Here is an 18,889-nt window from a genome sequence, read left to right as displayed (position 1 = left end):
CCAATGTTTCTTTAAAGGCAGGAGTCACACAGAAAACAGTCCGCTGTGACGTGTGCGAGTTAAAAGTGAAATTCAAAATAAAGGAAAGGTCTGCTTCCAGCATAAATGCATTTATTGTCTAAAATCAAACAAAATAAAATCAAAGTGAGCTATTGTTGCCACTTGGTCCAGGAAACTCTTTCCAAACCCAAATCCAAGTGCGTAGAATTAATAAATTGCATGTTTTTCAATTAGGATGATCTTACAAAACCAAATGAGAATTGAAAGCTTAAAGCTGTTTTGGATGGTTTCCAGTGGTAAGTCCCAAGCCCTGAGAGAGACATACAGGAATGGATCCAATAACAGCACATGAGTCAGCTGAGCCTGAATAGCCCATAACATCAATAAGAATATGTTTATAAAAAGTACATAAGCTGATTTTGCAGGGAAGAGTCCTGAATCATCATCATCATCATCATCATTATCATCACTGGGTTTTCATGTGGTTTGAGGCAGACTGAGACACAGATGGACAGAAAGCTGGTGTGGTTGTAGTTTATGAGTCCACTCAGCTGAGAGTCTGAGGCCTGTCTGGAAACAGGAGCAAGCCTCAACATCAGCCAGACTATGGCAAACACACACACACTGACAGCTATTAGGCAATCAATAAAAGCTAATACATCAGAGCATTCGACCACTCAGCTCCACCAGCTCGGTGGACAGAGAAGAGAAGAGAAGAGAAGAGAAGAGAAGAGAAGAGAAGAGAAGAGAAGAGAAGAGAAGAGAAGAGAAGAGAAGAGAAGAGATCTATCAATCACGACGTATGAAGAAATGCATCATACAAGCACAAAGGTACACAGATTATCCCTGCAGCAGCAACCTCCTCTTTACCTCTCTATATCAATAAGACATTACTAATCGATCACAGCATCAAATCCAGTTGTGGCCTCATTTATGGAATGACTTGAGTGATATAAAACATCACAATTGTTTTGGAGAGAGTTATGGCTGTTTGCTTCGATCTCAGAGGGAATTAACTTCAGCGAAGCTGCTCATCATTAATATCACATTAATATAGAGAGATTAATCTGATGAATGGCCCTCCAGAGGCCCTGTTAACTTGCCACCAAGTTAAGTGTGTAATCAATGTGTATAAACGACCTGGATAAAAATTCTTCCACGCTGGAGCATCGGGTCCTAAATCAGCCAATCAAGGAGGTGCTAGTAAAACCAGTCTTTTAGCACGACTCGCTAACAATCTCAGTATTTCAGTCCTGGCAGCTCATTCTCCTTTTTCTCCTTCTGTCTTTCTTTTTGTCTTTGTTTCTTGTCCCATCCTACTCCTCCACCCCTCTGCTCCCTGAAGGCCACAAAGGGGAGTATCCTTTCCTTTCATAGTGGGCCCCTCGTGGAGGCTCTGGGGTTGTATACATGGGAGGTGCAGGTCCAATGAAGGACTTGTTCAAGCAGCCATATTTTGGCTATTTGAAGGACGAGGGAGGCTGTTAAACATTCAGTGAGACGGTGACCCCCGACCCTGAAGGCTGCTGTCCATCCGTTACAGAAAATAAACAGAGAGGCTTGGCAGAGAGACTTCACTGCTCTGCTCCCTACAGACGACTAGAAAGATATATTGAAAAGAGGAGCAGGAAGTCTAATTGTCAGATCTTTGATCCGATCTGATGACAAAACAGGAAGATTTCAGACCTGCATCACAGGTTGGAAAATCTGTCTCATCTTTTTTTGGTCTTTTTTTTTGTCTTTGTCTTGTCCTTTACTTCTCTTCCACCACCGTTTGAGTCTGTGCCCGTAAGCACTCACTTAGCACTGTCACATTACTGTGGTGTCTGACTACATGTCCTCAGTGTGACGTATGGCGACCCAGAGGTTAAAGGTGACATAACAGAACACGGGAGACAAAGGCCGGACACTGTGTCATCTGCCAGACCTCATGCTGCCGCCACCATCAGCACCACCAACTGGGGTTATCCTCAAATTAACCCCAACACACAAACATACAGTGTGTCAGAGAGGACTGACTATCTATCTATCTATCTATCTATCTATCTATCTATCTATCTATCTATCTATCTATCTATCTATCTCAGGACAACACATGTGGGACAGTTGGTGACAGTGTGAGGGCAGATGTCAGTCATGACAAGCTCCTTTGTGTGTGGTGCAATAGACCACCTCACTGCAGCCTCACTATTGTCATTCATTTGGTCCAGTGGGGTTTGTCCATTTTTACTTGGAGCACACAGTCTCCAATTCATCACTGGGCTGGATGCATGCAGGGGGGAGCCTGCACTGACTGAACCGATGGAAAGGTGATAACTAGACCTAGCACACACACACACACACACACACACACAGCAAAATGTTGAAAGCTGGACAGCATCCAGGGAGTGTAATCCGAATTTCACAGCTTCACACTCTCGTTTTAGCTGTGGTCTGCAGAAAACTCGACAGCATAATAATATATATGAACATTATAAATGAAAAAATAAAAGTTGATTTAATTCAACTGCCTACAAAATCTCTCTCATTTTTTTTTATTATCACATTTCTGCCAAAAAAAACAGTTTCACTCAAAAATATAATTACATGTGCGATGATTCTGTGAATATTACACACACCAAGAGGGAATGTTTGTGTTGTGTAAATGAGCTTTAAACCAATTTATTTGTTTATTTGTTCACCTCGGACATAAAGCAAAACCAGCAGTTTTGTTTCCATGCTCTGATTTTTATTTGTTAATCATGAAAAAAACAAACACTCATAGAGAACAAACGAGGACACTTTCGATTGTTTTTGCAGCCTCACATTACGGTAAAAAATACTATCATACATTATAAATTAAGAGTGGATATAACATTTATTTTATACACAAATAAACTCAAATCCACAGTGATAAAATAGCTTTGCTTTTCAAGCTTAGTCGATGCAAAAAACAATAAAACGAAAACGAAAACAAAAACAATAATAATAATAACAGTAATAATGCTGATAATAATAATATGGAATCACACTGGGTCACAAAACCATTACAGAGTGAGAGCTTTAAGCCACAAAGCAACAGACAACATATTTTAACACATTATAAATAGTTTTAGACATATTTTTTGCCAACAGTTTAAATAATAACGAGCCTGAGGCCTATTATATTGAACAACATATTATATTTCAAGCAGCATTTACATGAAGAAAAACCACGAGATCCTACCTCACAGGGTCTGATCTGTCGGTGTACCCGAAAGTCTTCTTGTGATATTTGCATCTTGTATCCTCTAAAATATTACAGACTGGCTCTGTCTTTTAGGGTTTACTGAGCAGGCCTGACTCATGTAGACTAGTTCCAGGGCCGATATTCTGGATTCAGAACTGTTAACCCGGTGTAAGGGAGGTTTTGTCCGGCGTTTTTCGGTATTTTTGGATTGTCCTTGCCCGGAAACACGGAGTCCTTCTGTAATCCGCTCCCCGGAGAGGACGGAAAAATTGTGCTGTTCAAGATTTCTGCAGGGCGAGAAAACATCCATCTAAATAACCAGGTTTCAGGGCGGAAGCACTGCGAAATTTTCCTTGCAAAGTCTACAATATTTGAAGAATATGCTTGTAAATAAAAGGCCTGCACAAAGAAATCACATATTCCCCTCCTACACACATTCTGCCGTTAAAAGACGCGATCCTCACATATGCGGCAATGATAAATTGTCGCGGGTGTACCTTAACATAGGATAATAACGGCCTATTCATCTTAGTATTCGATAGTTTAAATGATTTCTATGATTCTTTTAAAGTGTGTCTTATCCAACTTCGACTTGTGCCCACAAAATAAAAAGGTAAAAAAGAGACTGGAAGTGACGCTGCCTTTTTAGTGCTAATTTAAGGCGTGAATCCGTCGCCTGTGAAGCCAAACATTTGGGTTGGAAAAAGAAAATCATTTCTTACTTTTGTGACTTTTCATGTGGTATTGAAGTTCCTGCTCCTGTTGAAAAGAAGCTCCGCACAGCTCGCAGGGATAGGGCTTGTCCCTGGCGTGGGTCCGCCGGACGTGGCTGTCGTGGGCGGCGTGGGAGGCGAAGGCCTTCCCGCAGTGCTTGCACTTGAAGGGCCGCTCTCCCGAGTGCTGGCGGATGTGTGTCCTCAGGATGCTGGAGGCAGTGAAGGCCTGGAGGAGGAGGAGATGGGAAAAACCACTCAGACAGGAGGCCTATGATGATATTTTTGTTTTTCGTTGTGTTAGATTTGGGCAACAGCAACGTTGGGCCTTAATGACGGCAGAATAAACACGTTTTAGGAGGTTTAGGCCCTTTTATATTAGGTAGATCTCCTAATTAAGCAAGTGTGGCTAAAGTCAGTCTTATCTATTTTTTATTGACCAGTTTTATTTTTAATTTCTATTTCTATTGGTCATTTAAAAAAAAAATGAAAATATTTAAACATGACTGTAAACTTCTTCTTCTTAAATCATCCAGATAAGAAGGAGGAGGATTAGGTTAAACAAAACCTTCACGGGGTGCGTAAAAAAGGGGGGAGGACATCGATGTGGAAAAAAGAACAAAAAACACTCCTGCTCATGCCAGGGCTGTAAATTAAAAGTATAATCTCGGCAGACAAAAGGGTGGGTGTACATCTGGCGATAATTAGCCTGTAAGTGTCTCCGCGGAGCGTGCCCGTCCAGAGGAACAATACTGAGGGGCCGGGCCCAAACGCACCATGAAACGAGGGGAGCAGTAAATGGATCCAACGGGTTTAAAAGATGTGTCGAAGAAGGAGAAGGGAGGCGAGGAGGAGCAGGCCTACAGAAATGCCTGGAGGTCCCACTCATACAGCCAGAGCGGAAAGTTAAAACATGACACAAAAATAAGAAACACGGGAGCCTTTAATACTTCTGTTATGTGAAACAACCGGAAACAACTGAAATCAAACTTTTTTATATTATGATACACTGCAAGCTGTGATACAATTGACTCCCCCTTTTTTACCGTACAAAAAGCTCGTATTCAATTGTTTTTTGCTGAATATTTTAAGACACGCATATTTAAAACGCTAAAGATTTCCTTACCTTATTGCAGTACACACACTTGTATGGCCGCTCTCCAGAGTGCACACGCATGTGTTTGTTGAGGCTGGACGACTGGGAGAAACTCTTCCCACACACTGAACACTGCGGATCAGATAAACATGAGTCAGCAGTGTGAGGAAAAGTTATTTGCTCATTTGAATGTGTCACATTTTTTAGGTTTGCTCGAGCAGCGTTTATCCGTATCGGAGGCTGATTTTGTTCTTTAGAGAGGCAGAATGAGAGCGTTAACTCATGACTGGTTTTAGTTGTAATGCTTCAGGCTATGTGGTTCACACCAGATAGAGGTTTTACTGTAGTTTGCCTTTTTACAAGCCCTAATAAAACCCTGAAGCATCTGTGGGGAGCTGTTCCTTCAGCACCACACAAACTTTTGCCTGTTCTTATATGGTTTTTTGGTGCGCGACGCAACTATGTAAAAAAAACAAACAAACAAAAACAAAAACACAGACGCACATGCGCGGTTTAATCACCTTGTGAGGCCTGTGTTTTTCGTGGACGTGTAAGATGTGAATCCTTAGTCTGTCTCTCTTCTCGAAGGATCTGTTGCAGAGGTGACAGGGGAACTTTCTGTCGCCCTGGTCCACGCAGCGCGTGTACTTCAGATGCTTGTCTCTGTAGTACTTGTATGCAAACACCTTCCCGCATCTGTCACACTTGAAACCCTCTCCAGCATCTGGGGGAAAATATAGAGATAAATATATGTGATGTGTAATGTAATAAGAGGCGTTAATTAGAGCAAGAGTTCAATGAACAGAAGGCTTAGATTCTGACCCTCGGCGGGAGGAACCACGTTGTTGTCCTCTTTGGGGTCTTTCAGGGTGAGGGGGATGCCGAGGAACTGCATGTAGCAGTCGCCATACCACACTAGTAGCTCCTGTCCTGGCCGGATCTCTTTGCAGGCCTCGTAGAAGATCTGTCCCTGGACCTGTACGGCGATTAGGTTCTGCTCGTCTGGGAAACGAGCACACTTCACTAGAGACATCCAGTTCCCTGAGCCTCCCCGGCCATCCACAAAATGGCTCAACCGGCCGTTTTCAAACACCTGAGGGGCCAAAAGGAGTGTTTTCACATTAGATACGAGTTTAAAAAGAAGCCTAACCGGGACAGAAGTCTAACCGGGACATCGCATTACCTCCCACATCAGAGTGTTGTCGTCGTATGTTTTTATCTCGCTGGTGTTGACCAGTTTCCCCTGAAAAGGTCCGAAACGCGTCCCTTTAGGGATGCTGCTTTTGTCCGCGAAAACTCCGCGATGTGACACGTTTCCCCACGTAGACTGGAGGATGGCTAACCCTGCAAAACAGGGTCCAAACAAGGTCAAAACCCATCGATTAAAACAGACAGAATTAAAGGTGAATCCAGAATAGAAACGCGGCAGGTCTTACCCTCGGGGAGTTCAAGCGTGTCTTTGTCGAGTGGGAGAATGTGGGAGTCAGAAACTGAAAAAGAAGACAAAACACAAGTGATGAGCAATTTTTCTGGAGAAATTCGCGCGCAAGATACCAGTAAACCTAAGATCAGTGTGGTGTTATCTCTTCCTCTAAAACGAAATTATGCAGTAACTTCAACACCTGTCTCACCTGACTTTTCGGGCAGGGCCAGTCCTGACAACGCGTGACCCACGTTCCGCTCCTGGCTGCTGGAGTAACCGTACAGAACCATGAACAGGTCGTCCTCGCTGAAATTATAAGACGTGCGCGTTTTTTCTGGCGTCAGGTCTGCGCTCCGGGCGCGAAACAAGCCCTCCTTAGGCGAACAGACGACGGAAGAGGAGGCAGAAGAGGACCTTTCACTGGACGGGCTGCTGAAGTCCGAAGACAGCGGACCGGCGGCGTCCTCGGTCACCACAGCGGCCAGCTCTTCCGGTTTGGAGTAGTGCGGGTGTCCGGGCAACATCTGGCTCAGGTAGGGGAACCCCGAGGCGCTCAACATGTGTTCGCGCACGACCGAGGCTTGGTGGTCGCCCTGGCCAAGGAACGGAGGGGCTCCGCCGTGCAGGCTGAGCGGCAGGGACGCCTGGGTGTCCGAAACCAGACGACCGAGGGACTTGAGCGGGTGGAGGAGGCTGTGAGTCCGCGGGAAGAAGTCCATGTAGTGGTGGGGGCCTGGGAGAGGGGCGGGATAGAAGCCCCGAGCCGGACTGCCCTTCAGCATGCCACCTTGGTAGCTCTTGTCCTTCAGCACGATGGGGATGCTGGACAAGGACACCGACATGACAGCACGGGGGGTGAAGCCAAGATTCAGATGGAGGTGGTGAAGATCTCCTTCAGTGGATGAGAGGGAGAGACGGAGGGAGGAAGTGGGGGTGAGTTATAAAAGTTTAATGCGAGAAATCTAAAAAAAGGAAACGTGACCACACCTGAATTAGTTATTTCAATGTGAGAAAACCTTTATTAGTTCAACTATAGTGTTATTTCCCTTAACAAAACAGAGCTAAAACTATACAATACATCTAGAGTGGAAAACTGGATGACCCTCATGAAATATCCTGAAAACTGCACACCCTGAAATGAAATTAAGGCGTGAAAATTTAATTTTATTTCCTCAGCGAGAGTTTATGTGCTTTAATGAATCTCAGACGAATGAATCCAAAGACGAAAACCTCGCCTACATGTGCACCACAGCAGATGAAAAGACTGAACTGAAGAAACTGCGTTATAAGTAAAAGCAACCGGCGGTGAAAGTGAACAGTCGATGTTGCAGTATTTCCGGCTGAGAGGACGCACATCAGATGTTCGTCAGCGGCTTTAAATGAGAATATGGTGTGTTGGTTTTGGACACCGTTCACCAGTCAGCCAGTAAATAGAGAGACAAACCAGGGTCATGACACTAATTAAAGGACAGTGGGCCAGAGCAGGGGTCAACATTAATGAAGCTTTTTATAGACTTTAATTACCGTCCAGTCATTGCTAAAAAAATAATAAAAAATAGGCAATAGCAGGAGAACTGATGCAGCAAAATGAGGGCAGCAGAAAATCATCATCTAGAAAAATGAAAGAAGAATTTGGAATTTAACGGAAGAGAAAAGAGACGGATTAAAAACAGGAGTGTGTCTTGCTTCCGGCGTGATTTCAAACCCGTGAAAAGAAATGATCTTAATCCCACAGCAGCTTGTGCTATTGCAGTCATTTCTAATTAACTGGAAAAGAGACTTACCTTAAAATCGATTAGAGGTGCTTCACAGTGAAGTTATCTCTGTCATGTTTCAACAGCCTCCAGTGTATGAAATCAAACCCAGGCGGAAATTGTCCAAACTGTGAGGGTTTTAAGCTCAGCAGGTCTAAACTTCAGGGTCCTGCACGGACCGTCCTGTCTGTCTTTATGTTGGTCTGTGGTCATCTGAGGGCACCTCTACAGTACACAGTCAGGTCTGCTGGAGATGCTTCCCACCACCTTCTTCCCATTGGTCAGCCATCAGCTCAACCTCATGCATCTCAAAGCCCCAGAGGAATACATTTTCTCAGGGACAACCCACCGCTTTAACCTGCTTTCTCTGCTACACAATGAGGCTGATTGAGAGAAGTTTCCAAACATTTCCATGTGGGGATCCCCACCCCAACACACACACACACACACACACACACACACACCTGATAGGGTTTTATCTGAGGGACCCCCTGTGGAGTATAGACGTGTGTTGTCGTGACTTGCATGTGGTGAATGAGGAGGAGAGAAAAGCGCTGCCTCGCTGCACCAAACTTCACTGAGAAAATGAGCAAATCTGAAGCGAACTTTCAGCGGTACTTTGGTTCAAAACGGCACGTTATGAACACATTTACTACATCATTGTTCGTGTTTTGTACAATTTTGAATGCATTAGCTTGTCAACCTGGAATACAGGAAGTATCTGTCTTTATAACGGCTTCCAGAATCATTAAATTAACGAATAGCTCTACATACCATATTGTGTATCCAAAGGCCTCATTTTATGACAGTGAATGAGGCCCACAGGCCTACCCGAAACTCGCTAAAATACTTCTGAAATATTTCCAAGTAACGGTGCTCAAATCTTTATTTATCCTATTTTATTGCATCATTATTTTAAAATATAATATTTTATTGTAGTTTGTAATTTAAAAAAATGTTTCATTCCGCAGTTTTGTTTTTGTCATATTTAATAACGTCGTTTCTTAAAGTTTCTTTCCAGTGAGCTTCTCTTCTCTTTGAAATGAAATGAAACAAGAGCCAATCGATGAAATACTGCAATAACAGAATTCTTTATTTACAAGGCAAATAGCATCAGCGAAGCCATATTAGTTCACAACTTGCATAACTGTGATTTTAACGTCTCTTGTATATCTAATTTTGCATAAAACGCTCACGCACGCACGCACGCACGCACACACACACACACACACACACACACACACACACACTAGGGATACAAAGATGGATGCGGGTTTACAGTGTGATTCCTGTGAAGAATGCAGAAAGAAACAATATCTCGGGAAAACACAACAGTAAGCTTTCTTCAGAAAGTCCATATAGTATGTTACATATTGCTTCAATATCCCTATGTGTCATCTTTTCCACACAAACAGTGAGGGGTGGGAGGTGGAGGTGCGGGTGGGGTGGGGGGCTTAGGTGACATAACAGACTCTCCAACCCAACCCAACACAGAACAGAGAGCAACGATGGGACAGTTCAACCGTGGTCAGAGCTGAACAATGATGCACCCATTCAATATTGTACACAAGTCATTATACAAATTTATACAGACAGCGGTGTAATGTACAAGAACGAGAACGGACGAAATCTAAGGCATTACGCTCGGGTTTGTAGCATTTTAAGGTTGCATCTTAGCTCTAAGAAACTTGCAGACAATACAAAAGGGCGTTTAAAGTTCTTCAAAACCATAATTTCAAGAGAGAGAGAGAAAAAAAAAAATCTTTTCGTTTAGTGGGTCCAAAGCCTGGATATTTGTAAGGGGCAAAATCATTTATTTGCACCTGTCCTCATTATAAATGCTTTTAAAAAAATGCATTGCTACCACATGGCTTTAAATAATTTCAAAATCTTGACAATCTTTGGAAATTTGAAAAGGGCTGTGAATCATTTTTTTAAAATGGCTCAAAAAGGCTTGTTCCGCACGACTGTATGGTACAATCAAAACAGCATTTATCAAAAAAGCGTGATCTCCTGTAGGCCCCCCCCTGTAGCCCCCCCCCAGGCAGGACATCTGCGATGATGACAACCACAGCATTAACGCAGACTTCCTTTAGTCCCAAAAAAAGTTGACTTGCTACAGCTTCAAATTTCACACGAACCTTTTAAAAATGTGAAGCAACAATGGGCAACTTGTTGTACCTAAACGCTTAGAGGAGCACGTTGTCACCGCGTTGACAAAACACACCATCAGTCTCATCCTTGGGCCTTAAATGACAATACATTCAGAGTGATTCGCTTCCTGTTTTATGCTGCAAACTCTACATTAGACCCTGTTAAGTGACATCATCGTAAATTTCTTGTTTTTCTGTGGGCCTCAAAGCATGCTTACCAACAGGTCGTCTCTCGCTGTGAAAATAAAAAGCTGGTATAATTCAGAAATCCAATTGAAAGGTGATGGTTATTTGGCTTGCTCAAAGTCTGTCCTGGGTGAAAATAGTTGGTATAAAAAGTTTTGTTTTTTTTTTCCTTTTCTTTTTTTTTTTTTTCTTTGAGGAAAATGTACTTTTGAGGTTAGAGAAGATGACTTGCTTTAGATCTTGTGAAGGTCAAACCTGGTGCATAAGATTAGCATGTCATTACTGAACACTTTATAGTCTAACTGATTGCCTGAGGTCATAAAATATGGCTAAGTGTCTGTCAGAGCAGATCTGATGTACCGTGCACTCTTAACTCTGACCTCTGCTATAGAAGGGTGGCTGGGAGGCGGAGAGGGCGTGTGTCAACAAGGGGACCACAAACTACTTCCCTCTCCAGGCCTCAGCCAATGCTGCATAATCTAACAGGAACGCTGTGTGTGGCTGTAGACTTTCTTGGTACAAACTGCAATAAAAAACTGTGTTTAATACTGCATCCAAACGTGGAGCAAAAAATCTGTCCTTTTTATTCAGGAAACTGTACAAAAATTACAAAAACAAAACAAACAAAAACAAAACCAAGAGAAAAAAAAAAAACCCAAGAGTTTCTCAAGTAATCGTTATTGCTTGTTTACATCACACCAGAACAGTTTGCACCTAGCAGCTTGTATGAAGCATTTTTCACTCCAGACAACATAGAAAGCACACTTCTCTTATTTTTTTTTTGAGTTATTGTATGGCTGTGTTGAAGTTGTGTGTATGTTATTATTTTTATTTTATTTTTTTTTTACTTTTTGTGGTGTTCTATGCTAAAGGCAGAAAAGCAAGCGATAATCTGTACACTGTATACACACCACACCCCCCTTACAACCCTTCCCCACCTCCCACCCTCCCCCACCCGTGTCTGCATCGTACCAGAACATCAGAACACGAAGGCTCCCAGTCCGCTTCCCGAAAAGAACCCAAAAAACAAAACAAAACAAAACAAAAACAAAAACAGGAGAAAAAACAAAACAAAACACTGCTCTGCTTCAAGAGGCAGCTGTGACCAGACGGGGAAACAAACCCTAAGGAATAAAATAAATAGGAAAGAAAACGCTTTACTTATCGTTATGTACAATCTCTGTAATTCATTTTTAAACCATATATGATTTTGACATCTTCTGAAACTAAAGGACCAAAGCATAATCCATTATTCAGGTTAATAGAAGAATCTTCTCAGAAAGAGTACAACAATTACTGTTAAAATTATATATAAAAAAAAAGTGCCTCTTTCACACTTTCAGAAATATTTTTTCTTGCTGCTACCAGGATAAAGAATCATCTACAATAATTAAAATGAATCTATACAGAAAAATAAAACTTAATTTAATACACTATATAAACCTCTTGACTAAATTAGTCTAATCATACAAATCACCATTCCACTCGAACCATTCTTCTGCAGTGTTTTTCAAGATCAACTTTTCAACCATGTCTTCATTCTACATCTTAATTCTCACAACAAGAAAAAAAAAAAAAAATCAAAACAAAACAAAAAAACCAACTAAAATTATAATAAAATAAAGAACAGCAAAAAGGCAAAACCGGCTAAGTGTTTGAGCTCCATCCATAAGAGTTTGAACATAACTTGGAGTATATTTGCTGCCATTTTTGGAACTATGTGGAAATGTCAAAATGTGTGAGAAGGGTCGGACATCAAAGAAAAATCAGTGTACGTCTTTCGTTTTTGAGATGAGATTGTAAATGGCCGCTGTCCAGTGAGAGGAATACATTCATCAGAACAAGGGATCCCACCCACTGCTGCCCCCTTAGGTCAGAGTCCCCCACCAGGAGGCCTACAGTAAGTCACTCTACGGTGAATGCAGCTGGACAGGCAGACAGACTGGCTCATCACAAGGCTCTCCTCCAGGAGGGTTAGGCATGTCGAACAGAGATCCACGATCCTTCCCCAGCCCGCTTCACGCTCCTGTGTCTGTTCAGGGCCGGGCTCCTCCGGGCTGCAGAGCAGGCCCAGCTGGGACAGACGGCAAAACCTGGGCTGGGGGGACCGGGTCAGGGCTCGGCCTGGCTGGTTCAAGGGGCAGTCGGTTGGTTACGCGTTTGTACAATTTTTAAAGGGCGACGTGCTCCTTGCACCAGCTGCTCACTGAGGTTCGGGTTAAGAACTCCATGAGGGTCAACAGTATTTCTGCAGAGAAACAGCACATATCAAGTCACAACTTTGTAAATACACAAAACTGGTCAACTTGAACTTGCAGAACTTGAACACGTCTGGAGTGGAAATCAGTAAACAATTAGAAACCATCAAGCCTAAAACAAGTTGGTAAATTCACAAAAGCCTGCACTAATGGCCGAACGGTAAATAATTGAAATTATCTAAGTGCCAATATATTTCTACAGTCCTGGAAGGAGGGTAAATCAAGTGACAGATATACTGGTATGTTACAACAGTCTGAAGTGCAGACAATCAAACAGCAGCACCTTGATTAAATATTCATGGCCCTTTATTGGGCTTAAAAGCATCATGGACAACAACACTGCATTCCACATACCAAGCTAACAATACCAGGGAGACAAAGGAGGAAGAATTAACTTGGTCGACATTAAATAATCACCAGAAATGGAGCACTGACAAAGAGGAAATATCTGTCAATTTTCAGCGAGTGACTGAGGTCAGCTGCAAGTGAAAAGTCCAATGCTTGTGTGTGTGTGTGTGTAAAGTGCATGTAAGCTTGACAGATCAGACAAGCCAGCCTTTGAACATCATACAATAACGTCTATACAGTCTAAATGGTTTGGCTCTAAAGTGCCCACTGATAATTACATCACTGTCCTCTAAGTTCAAGTGAAGCATCAGAACTCCAGCTGGAGGAGTTACGTAAACTCCTGAGTAAATTATTCACTAGCATGGCTGTTCAGTAAAGTGTACCCAAACACTTAGGGTCTTACCATAAGACAAACACACACATAAGCAGCCTGGAGTGGTGAGGAAGAAGGACAAACGTTTTAGTTTTTCTTGGTCCCCCCTGATTACAACGTAAAGCTGCGAGGGGTCCAAATATGCTCATTTCTAAGGCTTAAACCTTTAAAGCACCCATCCATTCCTACAAAATGTGAAAGGTCTCCCTGAGGGTGTTACTGAAAACCTGCTAGAAAACAGCCCATGTGTGCGTAATTGTTGCTCCTTCCACTTCCAAAAGTGACTTAATTTTTACCCCATTTAGAGAATCCACGTCAGGATTGGCATTGGCAGAATTTACCTGTTCCTGCCCCATGGAGGGCAAACTGGGTGAGGACCCCGAGGCCATGGACGTGACACTCATCTGTCCCGCCATCTGGCCCATGCTGCTGGTTGCCATGTTGGTGGCCATGGAGACATTGTTGAGGTTCATGCCACTGCCGTTGTACATGTTGCCGTTGTTCTGCTGGGTGAACTGTGGTGACGCCTGTTGCTGTGAGAATATACTGTGGAGAGGAGAGGAGGGGGAGAAGCAAAAAAGTTGATCAAGATTGGCTCAAACCTGTTGCAGTAGGCTGCTGTGCCCCTGGGAGCAGAGGAGATCTTTTATGAGCCCTAAGGAAACAACATGTTTTGATCTCTTTCTGAAACTTTTTGAGCAGTTCTTCTTGCTTGCTTCAGCCTTTTGGGAAAAACTGCAGAAAAAATTGGACATTCATCCACAATGGACAGTGGAGATACTGATAAGGTTTAGGGTCTAATTGGCAGTAATGAGTTTGCTTAGAAGTAAGTTCTATCCCATAGCCATCTTTACCTGTTGCCTCCCATGTTGCCCTGTGGCCAGCCATTCATGTCAGGGGACCCCTGGAAAGGAGCATTTCCTTGGCCCTGCTGCATCATTGGGGACTGTGTGTGGGCCATGCGGGGAGAAAGCAGGGGGCTCTGTGGTGTTCCGGGACCTCCGAAGCCTCCATCCGCCTGTTGGCTCATACCTGTGGTGGACGCACCGAGACAGGTCAACCAGACTGGACCTGCTGAGACTCAACTACAATCCAATATACTGAGTGGGCTGAATGCACTCATTCCACATAAAATGCACAACCATGCCACATAAATACAAATGTCTTGGCAGAGAATGAGCAACTGAACAAGCACAATGATTAGTATGACTGGAGACTGCCCATTCCAGTCTGAATTCAGGATTATTGACAGGCAGATATTTCCTACATGCATGTAAAGCAGGCAAGGAACTAGGAGGAAAGGGAATAAGGATATGGCTTAGGACAACAGGGAAAGAGAAGAAGATGTAATGTCTAGCAACAAACCCACAGGCCTGAATCAGACTAAAGAGTGAAAGATAAATCAAACATGTCAATATACAAATCAGTATAATATGAGATTATCAGATTGTGCCCAGATTACACACCACACTGAGACTGACAGACACAGCCTTGATTTTTGCTCCGCCTGCTCAAAATCAACAGTCAGATGTCAGTGTGCAACTGGAGTTAAGCTTTGACTACTGTGCTCTTGGTGCCCTCTGGTGGAGCAAGAGTGCATTACCAGGACACCATTTTGGACAGCGAACAGAACAGTAAGAGTGTACGATCCCACTTCCTGTTATGTTAAAAAAACTTAACAGTATGATTTGGATCACTCGGTGGCAACTGATCAGCGCATGACATTTTAAATCAAATGACTGCCGCTACTAAAAAAGCATGTGATGCTGTGCAACTAGAGTCACATCAACACACAGACACAACTGCACACACGCACACACACGTTGCAGGGCGAAGTGTGTGGTAGGCTGGGGTGTGGGAGCAGTACCTGAGTTGGGAAACTGAAAGGCACTGTGCTGCATTTGGGGGCTGAGTACGGCCCCATACTGTCCGCCCATCATGTTTGTGTTTCCCATCATCATCTGTGAGGAGGAGGAGGAGGAGGTGGAGGAAGAGGAGGAGGTGCCATGCAGGTGGAGCTGGGGGTTGGGGGGGAGAGAGGGCAGGCTGGGGGAGAGAGGGGAGGAGAAGGGGCTGGTGGGGGGAGGTGGCGAGGCCAGGCCTGTACTGGTACCGTAGCTGGGCGGGTAGGGGAACTGCTGGGGGTTGGCCTGTGGGATCCGGGGGTTACTCATGCCTCCAGTGGCCATGTTGGGAGGTAGGTTGAGGCCCTGAGCCCTCATGGCCATGCTCCGCTGCTGCTGCTGGACCTGCTGGGCCTGCTGCTGCTGCTGCTGCTGCTGCCTCTGTCTCAAGTGATTACTGAGCAGCTCCCGCTGACGCTGTGCCAGCATCTGAGCATTGATGGTCCCCTGGAAGGGAGAGAAGAATTATGTGTAAGAATAGAGAAACACTAAAATAAATAAATAAATAAATAAATAAATAAACAAAACAACAGCAACAGAGCTACATCAAGAAGGCCTACAACATAACAAACACTGAAAACCTTACATTTACTGCAAGTCAACAAACTAAACGCTACCTACAGTCATAACAACATGTCTGTGTTGTGTGATGGCCAAAATGACCTACCTGGTTTGGAGCACTGGCCCTAAGAGGTAGGTTCACATTTGACACACCACTCATCTGAGTCATCATTGGTTGACGGTTCTGGTGGGACAAGAAACAGAAGGCCATGTTAAAACAAACACTAACCTCTTTCTTTAAATCTTTAAAATCCTTTTCTTTTTTTTAAAAGACACACTGCTCAGTTCCAGCTGGTTCATAGTAGTAAATACATAATGCAAATTAAACACAATAAGTATCCTACATATAAGAAACTGGACTGAAATGACTGATAATTTAATAAAAATGATTACATTAAGGGATGTAATCCATCTTTTCTGCGCCACATTTCAACAGCAACTTAATATCATTCCGGTAAATTCCATGAAAGACCGACACATGGAAGGTAAACCTTAATGTCCCAACTATTCCTTGTGTGCACAGAAAGCCAGCCAAAATGTCAGCCTCAAGGATAATTACACAACTCCTACGTGCTCAATCACACAGCCACTGATCAAACAGTATGGTTGCATCAGAGAGATTCAGAGAGACAGAAAGAATCAATGGACAGTATCCCTTCCAGCAGTGTAAGGACAGTCTAGGGTGCACATGTACCTGCTGGGACTGTAGCCGGTGCTGGAGCTGCAGTCGTAGTGTGTTGGGCTGGTTGGGGACGACCCCGGTCGGCCTAAGTCCCGGGCGGGCCTGCATCCTCATCATGGGGTAACCTGGCCGTGGACCCATCTGACCAGACATGGGGTGGAAGCCTTGCTCTTGCATGGCAGCACCGGGATAGCCCCTTTGGGTCATGTGGGATGGTGGGGGACCAAATTGTTGGGTGTACATAGGGGGCTTTTGGTCTATCATCATGGAGGGGTCTTGGGGGAACTGGTCTGGCTCCAATGATTGACTCTGAAACAGACAGTCATAAAAAAAATAATATAAAGTGACTCAAATCCGATTTAAAAACAGCATTAATGTGCTCACATAGGATAGGAAGACTGGATCTCACCTGTTCAACCAGAGCAGGGATCCCCAGAGCACGATCAATCTCCTCCAGGCCATCAAAATCTTTTAGCGCGGTGTACAGCTGAGACATCAGTGCCCCCTCGTCTACTGCACCGACATCACCGGACCCGAGCCCCGTGTTACACAGTAAATCATCCTGGGGTGCTGAGTGCACTGGCCTGGACAGACAGGAGACACAGAAGGTATTTAAAGGAATAGTCTGTGTTTCTGAACTGATGTTAAGAAGGTAAAGTGGCGAATGTGAATCTTTCAAATGAGAAAATTATGTTGTTTATGAAACCATAGCTCACTCCAGATTGCTGTAACAATCTAACTGCAACAAAAATATTAAAATAAGGATCTTTGTTAAGAAGGGAAATCTTAACCATACCAAGATTTGTTCTGCATTATTATCAACATCTAACCTGCAAGTAAATGGCTTACCTGGTCTGGTTTACAAAAGCTGTCTGGTCAATGGGCATCATGCTGTCTGGCCAGGGGGCTGTCTGGTTGGGTGGAGCCTGTTGCTGGGAGAAAGGGTGGCTGGCCACACCGATATCCATATCAGGTTGGGCTAAAAATGAGAAAAAATATAACAGATAAGGCGGAGTTGTAGACTGGCAATTTCACTGTTTGGCTAGGACAACATCCTGGTGACCTAGATGGTGATCAATATCCTCTTAAGGACCAGCACACAACACCACCATAAAGTTGTTAGTCTTTTCTTAAGTGCAGTACTATGGCTAGCCACTGGGTGGCAACCTTTAACACTGAGTAGCAATCAAAATGCAGGTGAATTGAAGCTTTTTTCATCTGTGTCTCACCAGCCTTCCAAAACCACAAGTTTCAGAAGAATTGCAGATCACAATTCAGCAAAAGGAAACTGAGAAAGTCAAATGTTTTCATCGGGTTAAATATGTATGAACATTTTTTAGGAAGGGCTTTATTATTCACGGGTTCAAATTTGGAATCTACTAATAATCATTGTGTTTTCATCTAGTTTTTGTCTTCAAAACTAAGTAAAATGTGTTTTTAAGTTTCACTGAGCTCTCACCATTGGCCATCATTGGGGACTGAAGCATCTGTCTGGGCCCTGGCTGGCTGTTTGGCCTCATGGGAGCAGCATTTGCCCCCATCCTGCCCTGCATGGCACCTTGTTGCACTGGGCCAGATGCCCCCAGAGGAGGGGCAGAGGCTGAACCCACCCAGCCCTCCTGCTGCTGCAGGCCTGGCCGTGGACCACTTGGAGCCATCAGTCCTAGAGGAGCAAGGAACCACAGGCAGATGATAAACGCTGAAAAATGCCCCAGGAGAGACTTCCGTGGAGGTCTTTGGTCCCAGTGATACAATGGTGTAGATGTATGAAGGGAAAGTCATCTATGGAGTACTGGAGGATGTTTGAGGGCTGCTAATATGTCACAGCGTGACTAAATACTTCCTGTCAAAGGAAGTAAGTCACCGTGCCATGACATGATATGTCACAGGCTGAGAGGGACATACACATTGAGAGAAAAAGGTATTTCCCCACAATCTGGAAAGCAGCACAAAATCATGCAAAAGGATGTAATTGTGCCACTGTCAGATAAACCTGACATAATGTGTTAAAGGGAGATTTAAATGGAGAAGAGGCCAGTATTAAACATGATACTAGCAGAAATGACCTCATAAAGGAATTTGTTGCTTTTAGTTTGTTGCTGACTCTGAAGCACAAAATGTTTAGAAAATCTGATTTTTGCAGGTCTTTTATTCATATGTGTGACAACTCACGGATAACATGCTTTATATCAAGTTATTCATCGATTCCCATGAAGGAAGTACATTAATC

The 18,889-nt window shown here is 43.7% G+C and overlaps 2 protein-coding genes across 8 annotated transcripts in view; both read right to left on the bottom strand.

The window, feature by feature from the left end:
• Nucleotides 1-3,030: 3,030 nt before the first annotated feature.
• prdm14 (PR domain containing 14) lies at nucleotides 3,031-7,282 on the bottom strand. Its single transcript, XM_046371829.1, has 8 exons — nucleotides 6,649-7,282; nucleotides 6,454-6,507; nucleotides 6,201-6,361; nucleotides 5,840-6,110; nucleotides 5,539-5,741; nucleotides 5,048-5,149; nucleotides 3,931-4,150; nucleotides 3,031-3,495 (listed from the first exon to the last, which is right to left on the bottom strand). Exons 1-8 carry the CDS (start codon nucleotides 7,280-7,282, stop codon nucleotides 3,332-3,334), a joined length of 1,809 nt encoding a protein of 602 aa, XP_046227785.1. The 3' UTR covers nucleotides 3,031-3,331.
• A 3,359-nt stretch (nucleotides 7,283-10,641) lies between these two features.
• ncoa2 (nuclear receptor coactivator 2) overlaps nucleotides 10,642-18,889 on the bottom strand; it is a 53,128-nt gene continuing 44,880 nt past the window's right edge. For 6 of the 7 annotated variants that reach the window (XM_046370762.1, XM_046370757.1, XM_046370760.1 and 3 more), the window contains 9 exons: nucleotides 18,119-18,322; nucleotides 17,509-17,638; nucleotides 17,069-17,243; nucleotides 16,672-16,968; nucleotides 16,084-16,161; nucleotides 15,380-15,863; nucleotides 14,367-14,544; nucleotides 13,854-14,058; nucleotides 10,642-12,781 (listed from right to left, as the gene is read on the bottom strand). In XM_046370762.1, the coding sequence (XP_046226718.1) occupies nucleotides 12,770-12,781; nucleotides 13,854-14,058; nucleotides 14,367-14,544; nucleotides 15,380-15,863; nucleotides 16,084-16,161; nucleotides 16,672-16,968; nucleotides 17,069-17,243; nucleotides 17,509-17,638; nucleotides 18,119-18,322 (1,763 nt within the window). In that variant the 3' untranslated portion in view covers nucleotides 10,642-12,769. The remainder of the gene's footprint in view (nucleotides 12,782-13,853; nucleotides 14,059-14,366; nucleotides 14,545-15,379; nucleotides 15,864-16,083; nucleotides 16,162-16,671; nucleotides 16,969-17,068; nucleotides 17,244-17,508; nucleotides 17,639-18,118; nucleotides 18,323-18,889) is intronic. The other variant, XM_046370765.1, reaches the window with a different exon arrangement.

The sequence above is a fragment of the Scatophagus argus genome, chromosome 18 (assembly GCF_020382885.2).
Source record: "Scatophagus argus isolate fScaArg1 chromosome 18, fScaArg1.pri, whole genome shotgun sequence".
Taxonomy (NCBI): domain Eukaryota; kingdom Metazoa; phylum Chordata; class Actinopteri; family Scatophagidae; genus Scatophagus; species Scatophagus argus.
This window is presented reverse-complemented; position numbering and strand designations above follow the sequence as displayed.

Excerpts from the sequence above, each read along its gene's own strand:
- prdm14 (XM_046371829.1), bottom strand. The coding sequence starts at position 7,282 with ATGTCGGTGTCCTTGTCCAGCATCCCCATCGTGCTGAAGGACAAGAGC. Across the intron at positions 4,151-5,047 it reads AGTGTGTGTACTGCAATAAG|GCCTTCACTGCCTCCAGCAT; the intron begins GTAAGGAAATCT and ends CTCCTCCTCCAG. Across the intron at positions 3,496-3,930 it reads CCACATGAAAAGTCACAAAA|AAATCTTGAACAGCACAATT; the intron begins GTAAGAAATGAT and ends CTCGCCCTGCAG.